This window comes from Poecilia latipinna, unplaced genomic scaffold (assembly GCF_001443285.1).
Source record: "Poecilia latipinna isolate Pla-1442-1.1 unplaced genomic scaffold, P_latipinna-1.0 Scaffold2436, whole genome shotgun sequence".
Lineage (NCBI taxonomy): Eukaryota > Metazoa > Chordata > Actinopteri > Cyprinodontiformes > Poeciliidae > Poecilia > Poecilia latipinna.
The window spans coordinates 62046-71296 of NW_015115052.1; the positions used below are offsets into that span (position 1 = coordinate 62046).

The window sequence follows — 9251 nt, forward strand, 5'->3', positions numbered from 1 at the left end:
AAAGTGAGAAAATGACGAAATAAGTTTTCCATGTGTAGGAGATATAGAATGAGAAGCTGTTACATAAAGTTGTGGTCCTTTTCCACAAATGCTACTATTTCACAATTTCAATTAAATCCTATCTGTCAGGAGTATGAACACACATTTGGACTTAACTGTATGCATGCCATACTTTTCATGTTTTTTTTTGTCTTTTTTGTAAAAGAATTTCAACCTACTTCACAACTACTAATTAAATACTATGTGTAGATGATCAAAGTGGTGAAAATATTCAAAAGACACCTCACAAGAAGATTTAAAACTGTAATTTCACAGCAAAAACAGTTCACTGCTACTTTTGTGCAAACTGTACAGATCGACCAAACGTTTGAAGAGAAGCATGAAATAAGAAACTAGTTGACTGATGTGGATAAAATGTTTGTCCCGTTCTGAATGAGAGACTTTATTGTTGATTTTTAAGGGTACTTTGCTAATAACTGTAAACTAAAAGAATAAGATATACAAACAAATGACTTTGAAACCTGTAAATCTGAAGGCCAGTACAGCAGTTCTGTCCATTAACATGAGCTCTGATTGATTAAAAGGAGGATCTCCTTAAGAGTCTGCAGAATCTCTAACGAGCCCACTCAGCACTGTTTATCGAGCAGTAAACCTGGAGTCTGCCGGTGCATGTGTTTCTGTGCTTTGGCTCCGTTTGTGTGTGTGCCTGCACTTTCTAATCTGCAAATAGGACAATTATCAAAGATCAGCTCAAGTGTAAAGACACAAATGAGAAACCACAGCTGTTCTCCTTCTTTATGGATTAAAACATGTTTATTTACACAACCCCACTGTATTTAAAGAACTTAGAGCATAACAATCAGGTCTAGCTTTCTCTCCTGTAGCTCTGTTGTGACACCGTGTACATGTTAAAAATGTGTTTACACATTCTCATACCTAAAACATCTGATAAAATGTCCAGACCTGGAACGTCTTCTTTACTCACTTGGCTCAGAGAATGAATACCATCTCCTAAAGAACAGACAAAGCACTTTGGCAAGACCTGGACAATCTGAAGACTTTTGTGGACATTTTTGGACATTTAATCAGTCTAAAAGGGGAAAGAGATTTGTCTTTATTACTTTTTGATGACACAGTAACAAATTAGGAATTAGGCAACATCTAGCAAATTACATATCTGTGTAATTTTAAGATTTGTTTCATCAACCGTTCAGTGTAATTCAGTGCAGTAAAAGGACACTTAGTCATACCTTTGCTCTTTGTAGATATCAGTACCAGATAAATACAACTTGTGCACTGCACTGATTCTTCATTCAGTTATTTGCTGTTCGTTAACATATATATTTTTTTAAATTAGGTCTCATTGTTTCATTTTAAACAGAAAGACCCAGCATCCTATCTGTGTACTGCATTATTTGTTACAGATCAGAACTGATCCACCTTCACATGTGATGTTGGCAAGATTCAAATGAAAGGTCAAGAGGTTCAGTACTTTCTGGTCTCTCTGCAGTAAACAAATTGGACATATTACATCGCTGCTTCCTGTCACGGCTACTGTGACAAAGAGCTTTAAAAAAGGTCCAGGTGTCGCACCTCGCCCCCTCGAAGTTCATCGTATTCGAGGTGTTTCTGAAATTGGCTGCTGGTCGGGAACAATCTGACTCTGAAAAAGAGGCTGGAGAAACAAGCCCAGGGTGCCCACTACACACACTATGACAAAGATCCACAGGAACATACGATCCACCACCATGGCCACATACTTCCAGTCTTCTATTACCTGCAAAAAGAAAGAACTTTTCAGAGTTGTTTGTATTTGTCGATTAGTCTGTTTACAATGTGCCGCTCATAAAAAAAGTAATGATCAAATAGAAAAAAACACTTTAATACAGATTGTAATGTGATTATATTAAAGTAGTTTTAGGTCACAGCAAGAGAAAGTAACCAAACATATAAAGCATTACAAAAGATTATTGAGTATCTAGCCATAAGCCATCGGAGGCTGGGATGTTGTGTTTTGACCTTAAATGGGCTTGTCTTGCTTTAAAGTCCCTTCAGTCTGAATGAATTGAAACAAATCTACAAAGAACCTACAATAACTACAATATGTATTTCGATTTCTAAACAGAGGCATTGAAAAGCCATTAATTATTTATTGTGTTTATTGAAATCCACCATAGAAAATTCCTGGCGGTTCCATGATGTACCATGTCACTCAGGGCCACTGCCTTGTTTTATCTTTTGAAAGAGATAAAGAGCAACTGTCAGCAATGGTTTTCCATACATTGGCCACTCTCTTGTTTTGAGATTACTAGTTTTCAACAACAAATCCCAATAAGAACAAATTCAAAACAGACTGAACAGTATAAACCTGTTGTTTATTTTAGGAAATTAAAATGTGAAACTATTTATTAACCCAGTTTACACAGGACTACATGATGTTTAGTATTAATGTGTATACGTACACTTTGATCATCATCGTCACTCATCATGTGCTCAGCCACAAAGCGCACCCCGTTCATTGCCTCCTGTACATCAGTAGCCCAGTCGGGATTGCTTCTTTGCTGGAGATCCTGGGTGGAATTGAAGCCACTAATAAGGTAATCACCAGACCGTATGGGCTCCATCCTGTTGGCCATCGGAGAAGCAACATTTTTGCGTCCTGGGGTAGAGAAGGCAGAGTCAGAGGACAGCAAGGCAGATGTAGACAAGGTGAAACCTGCATTGGGGGCAACTGGGTAACCCAGACCCATAATAGCTCTCCTGGCCCTTAGGCAGCGCTGCTGACGCAGTCTCTGACGGGCCGAGTAGTTCTGAGGTCGTTTCATGAAGAGTAAAGCAGGTAGTTTCACGAGGAATATCAGCTTGACCCAGGCAGGCATTGTATGGGTGCTTGGAGAGCGATGGTGCACATTGAGCACACAAACACTGGTTATAATGGAGAAAGTCACGAGCACCATGGTGAACATCAGGTACTTGCCAATTAGGGGTACATCCAGTGACGTTGGAGGAACAATCTTTGAGATTAAAAGAAGGAACACAGTGAGAGCCAAGAGGACAGAAATACAAAGTGTCATCTTCTCTCCACAGTCAGAAGGCAAGTAGAAGACCAGAATGGCTAATGAAGTGATCAGAACGCATGGGATGATGAGGTTTATGGTGTAGAACAGAGGCTTCCTCTTGATGATAAAGTCATACGTGAGATCCACATAAGTAGGATCCAGAGGGTTGACAGTCCGCCTGCCTGGTAATGCCAAGATGTCCCATTCTCCACTGGGTGTAAAGTCATCCATACTGGCAACCTCAGACTTCAAGATCAGGTCAATTTCTGTGTGGTCATAGGTCCAGGAGCGAAACTTGAGGGTGCAGTTCTGCTGGTCAAAGGGGAAATGCTTGACTTCAATCTTACAGGCGCTTTTATATATGGCTGGAGGAAGCCAGTTGATGCTGCCGTTGAAAAGAACAATGACGTTGGTGAAGACAGTCACCTCGTAGGTTCCATCAGCGCTGTGGTGTTGAAAAACAGATGACAAAAACAATTAATACATCTTGGAAATTGGCAGTCGACACACTGTAATCAGCGTAAGTACAAGGTGAATGCCACCCAAACTGTAGCGTTCAGATAGTTATTTCAACACTATTCTGAGAAACGGAAATGCTGCTCTTTCTTTAGCTACAGAGGTTTTAATTAGGCAGCCAAATAGAGTCGGAAATGGCTTCAGAATGAGGATGAAAAAATGTCTTTATGTAAGACTTTTTAAATATTCTAGATTAACCTGGATGTTTTACAGTGTTCCAGTCCAGAAATCAAGACATTAAATTACACACATTTTGACCTTTTTTTTAACCAAAAATGGTAACACAAGCAATTTCTTGGAAACAACACAACAAAGCTTACTTGTTGTACAGGACGATATCAGGGAGCCAGACGTGTCTGGAGGGAATACGAATCTTGTCGATACCTTCGTACTTTGAAGGTTCCCATGACAACCTGTAATCAACCCAGTGCTGGAGAGACAGACGGATCTGGTCGGCTCACAATGCACTTCCATAATATCAAAATCATTTGTAATTACATGCCTCATTATTACTGCTATATTGTTTGAAGCTATTTTACAGAAGCAATTTGTTCCACGTTGAGGGAGAAATAATGGCCATGGTTCAAGTTTAAAGGGAAGGGCATTTGCTAAGGTAGAAGGTTACATATAAACATGATGCAGTGCTCCATAAACGTACCTGAGTGAGCCAAACATTTGTGGTCATGATCTGTTCTCTTTCATTCTGGAAAGGTAAAATAAGGCAGCAATTATCTTTCTTGCAGGTTTAAAGGACAAGCACAATAACTGATCTAAGAATAAAATCAAATGTTTCCTCCGACCTATAGTGTGAACCCGAGGATTATCCTGATTAGCTTCGCATTTTTGCAAAATGTTCCCGATGTTTAAATGATGCAATGATTAGTAGTGTCTTTTTAAATGGATCTTCCTTTAAGTAGAAAGTATTGTAAATTATCTAATCTATTTATAAAGTGTCTGAGAATAGGAGCCAAGAAGTAAAATGAAAAATTGAAACATATAGAGTCTATATGTTTCAATTTTTCATATTATAGACCATTTCCCTGCCCATCATGCCACTAAAATATGCACTATGAATAAAAGGGTTCCACATAGCAATTATCCAAAGGAGTGAAATGGAAGCTCATAAAGTGAGGGTGTGAATGAGCTTCCTCTATTGATCTGCAGCTGAGAGCAGTCTCTATTGTAAATCAGAAAGGAGCCTTGGCTAAACAAGTTTATTTTCCCCCTTAATCCAGTGTGCTGAAGTTTCAATCTAGACATGACACGGGCAGAGATTACAGCTTACTAGATCTATTCTCTACTTCCTCCATTTGTTTAAAGCTGCATCCTTGAGGCTGTCATGTAATTAACTACTACTGAAAAGCTTTGCAGTTCCTCAGTGGTCTAGATCACCTCTTTCTTCCATCCTGGGGTTTGTGTCATATTTACCTATTTGTATCTGCAGCACAGTAGCTTTTCTACATCCATATACGTAAGAAAAGCACACAAATAAACAGATGCAAATCTGTATTGTTTATGGGTTTGCTGCCTTACCACGCTGATAAGCTGTGCAAGGGACACTTGCAGCTTTACTGTGACTCTCTCTGTCCTGTTGATGGCTGGTCGAATGAGTGGATTGTAGCGATCCTTTCCTAGCAGCCAGTTCATCAAACGTTCCTCTGAGTCAGCACTTCTGCTACCTGGTAACACAACGGTGTTTGTCAAAAATCTTTATGGGACAGCTGGGGTTGCGCATGCAAAAATTCAGCTTCAGTAAAAAATGTTAGTGTTCATATTCTTATCAGCTCTAATCTGGACGTCAGTAAATTAAAACATTATTAATAAATGTAAAAAGTAAAACTCATATGTTTTATTAATTTTCTTCAACATATGTTTATTTCTGTTCATTTATCACTAATAGATTTGTCTAATTTCAACATACAGATATGTTATGTTTGGTATCCTCCTATTACAGCAAGAGTTATTATCAAGAATTTATTATTTCAAGCTTTGACAGTGTGACAAGTCCAAGTCCTTTAGGATTTTTTAAATCTCACAGGGTCTGCTGGGTTTCATTGCCTTCAAAACCAAGGATGAAACTGCTGACTTGATGGCTTACCACCAGACTTTCATTGACAACTTCCTCAAGGTGAATCAGGAGCTTAAAGACATTGCTGCAGTAGCTGGTAATTAACAAAGTGCTATTTACCTGCATAGTAATAGAAAGATTAGTAGGGAATAAATGTCATTGTAAGAGATGCCCTGCCACCTTAAGAGGATGGCGTAGTAAAACACATAAAGAGTGTGGGGGAGACTCACAGGACTTGGACTGCAGGTGGAGTGAAAGTTTTATATTTTTTGTCTCATGAAAACTGCAAATGTCGGTATTTATATTTATGTAATAAGACACATAAAGTAGTGGAATGAGAAGGGAGTCTCCATAGAATTTATAGATAAAAAGTAGCAAAATGCAGAGAAGACATTTAGCCACATTTACTCAGATACTGCCAAATTAAATCCAGTGAAACCAACTGACATTATTTTTTCTACTTAGTAAACAGGCTAACACAATTGTTCCAACATTAAATGCAATTGTTCTATAAAAGGTTTGTTAGAAAAAAATTGTTGTTAGAGCAACATTGCAAAGACCAAAAAGCACAGGAACTGAGGATAAAGTTGTGCAAAAGTTGAAAGTGTGGTTGATTATAACACAGTATTCCAGGATTTGAACATTTCACACAGCACTGGTTCATCCATCAAATCTGTCAAACTACAAATATATCAAGACTTGGTCATTCACCTAAGCACAGTCAAGACAAGGAGAGCATTGATCAGAGAAGCAGTCAAGGTTCTCATGGTAACTCTGGAGGGGCTGTAGAGATCCACAACTCAAGTAGGAGAATCTTTTGGCAAGTCTTGTTCTCCACATATCTGACCTTTATGGAAAACGTTTTTTTCTCATTGTTGTGAGAAGGATATGAGAAGTCCAATAAGAAGTCAAAGTCCTACCCCATTTAATTTTCCAGCAGAAGGAAAAATAAAAGATATTCTATTGTATTATCTAAAGTTAGATGCTTATAACAAACACACAATGCCCAATAAAGGAGACAAATGCAAATTTATCTTTAGGAATCTTCATCTCACTATGTAAAACTGTGGGGTTTTTTTGGAACCTCCTCATGGTAAGACTCAAACTGTGTGTCATTATCACCCCTTGGACTCCTGTTGCTTCATAGGGTGTGGTGCAGCGACGCTCAGGTCTCCCACAGGTCCGTGGATGCTGACAGGTTTGTGCTATTGTCAGTCACTTGACACGGAGGTTCCACCCAATGGGCCTTCCAAGGCAATAGTCAACAGATGGTGTGTTGTCAAAGCTCCTGGAAAACTGAGTCAAACAAGCTGTTCCTTTCCCAGAGGTGAAAGCCGTTTGCCAAACAACCAGGCTGTCGCTGATCGGCTGCTGCAAACAGATTCAGACACTTGCCTATGTGTGGAAAAGCTGAACATGGGAACTCGAACAAGCCGCTCGTGACTACTGCATTGACATTACACTGATTGAGAGGGAGGTCAGGCGTGTTAATATAATGCCAGGGTAAGCCATTTTGGAACTGAGAAGGTCATTCTAAACAACTTTCTGAAAACCCATCATTTCCTGAAATGCTACACACTTAGAGAAGTGAGGTAAAAAACAATGTGTGAAAATGATGCAAAAAAGATTAATCTTTTTTTTTATCGTTATTCGGCTCTCCTATAATCTAGTTATAATATTAGATCAAATGATTAGTTAATTTATCTTTCCCACCATATTCTTCTCCCTTAACTCTATTCCTTAGGAGAGTATATATTTATTTCCATGACACATAGTAGGACTCCTGCACAAAAATTATTACACAGTCTTTAAGTATAGGACACTCCTACTACCTTGTTTTATTCTAAGCATTCAAACTGTTTTGTTTAAATAGGTCAAATTCTAAAGAACAGAAAAACAAGCATGCAGGATATTTTGACAAGTGTCAGATTACGTTTGAACTATTTGCTTTGTTCACCCCAATGTTTGCATAAAAAGTGGAATCATAAGTTTTGTTACATGTGTCCCATTTACTGTATGTTGATTTCCCTCCTTTTTCGTAATCAAAGTAAAAATCAAATATTTAATAATTTTTAAATATCAGGGATATTTATGATCTTGCTTATAAACTCAGCCATCCAGTCGTTGCAAAGGCAACTTTTGATGTTATCATCCAGGAAAACTCCTATTATAAAATAAAGCTTAGGAACATCATCTTCACAGTTTTAGACAAAATGAAAGACATGCTTACAGTGAATCAAAGTCGAAAAGAAGTAAGCGAGGATGAAGAGCGTCCGAGCCATGTTGACGGCACCATCTGGTCCCAGGGAGGTTGTCGATGATGAAGCCCCGCAGCTGCGCTTCTTAGCGCTCCTGTCCTCGGACATACCGGACTGTGCGCGCTTTACGGGTCGGTAACTTCACTAGTTCGGCGCCAATACTTGTTTGTCCCCACATGGCCTTCTGCTTACACAGCCTCCCACTGTGTGAAATTCACCGAGGCTCCGCTAACCTGTCGGGACTCTTCAGCTCCGCTCCCGTGCAGCAGCAGCCTGTCCCGGCGTTCTGCTGACTCTGTTCCCTGCAGGTCCTGTGCAAGTTTACACCAGCGCAGCAGCTATGGAGAATGTCCAGTATTGGCTATGCATCTGTTTACCTCATTTAAAAAAGGCATGGATTATTTTTAAAGTATATTTTATAAATCATTACATAAATATATTTGTTTAGACTTGCCGGTGCATCTAAAGTTAGAATATCATCAAAAATGTTTACATATTTCAGTACTTTAAGTCGAATTAAAGCACTGACTGTGAACAGACTGTGAACTTGTCATCATAGAAATATAATGAATAGTGACATTTCAAGAGTTTATATTTTTTTAAATTTGATGATTATCACTTACTGCTATAATTTCAAGTAAAAATGAAGATCCACAGAGGTTAGAACATTAGACCAATTTAAAAAATATATATGCTTTGTATAAAATGTTATGCTATGGCCCACATAGTGATTGTGAAGACAGCAGAAAGTGACTGACACCTTCCACACAGAGGGTAAGCCACAAAAAGTCATCACTGACAAGAGCTGGATATTTACAGCTCCTAAAATATCAATGGAACGTTAAGTGGAAGGAAACATGGACAACCACAGCTCTGAGTGGTTTGTGAAACACAGGCTGTTGAAAAATTAGCGGGACGGGGAGGAGGGGGAGAGGGGTCTCATAAAGTGTGGACGGCAGTCAGATCTGGTGCTTAAAGAATCTCCAGCCCAGAGCATGGCCGAAAACTGCTGGATTATTTGTGTTGATCTACTACTAAGCTCCTTAGAACTAAGAAGAGACAAATTACTGGACTGTTGATAGTGAGTCCAATTTTCCTTTTTTACTTTTAATTTGGAAATCTTGGTCTAAACGAAAGGAAAGCCCAAAAGCAAAGTTCATTAAGAAAAACTTGAAATGTATTAACTTGTGCATGAAGATGCATGAGTCTCACTTTTTCAGATTACTTAAATAAATGTACTTATATGCACTGACCACGCAACCTGACTGCATAGAAGGGAAATTCAAAACAAACTCTTCAATTTAACCAACATAGTAACTAAGAGTTTGCTTACATTTGTCATGATCCACA

At 38.8% G+C, this 9251-nt stretch overlaps 1 protein-coding gene across 2 annotated transcripts; it reads right to left on the reverse strand.

Annotated features, from left to right (window-relative positions):
* Nucleotides 1-290: 290 nt before the first annotated feature.
* On the reverse strand, nt 291-8209 carry chrnb4 (cholinergic receptor, nicotinic, beta 4 (neuronal)). Of its 2 annotated transcripts, XM_015019454.1 has the most exons (7): nt 7874-8209; nt 5109-5254; nt 4234-4278; nt 3896-4005; nt 2747-3504; nt 2463-2659; nt 291-1777 (listed from the first exon to the last, which is right to left on the reverse strand). In XM_015019454.1, the coding sequence occupies exons 1-7, from the start codon at nt 8007-8009 to the stop codon at nt 1610-1612; spliced, it is 1560 nt and encodes a 519-aa protein (XP_014874940.1). In that variant the 5' UTR covers nt 8010-8209; the 3' UTR covers nt 291-1609. The 2 variants fall into 2 exon arrangements, with proteins under 2 accessions (XP_014874940.1, XP_014874939.1); XM_015019453.1 differs by having other exon boundaries at nt 2463-3504.
* Nucleotides 8210-9251: the final 1042 nt, after the last annotated feature.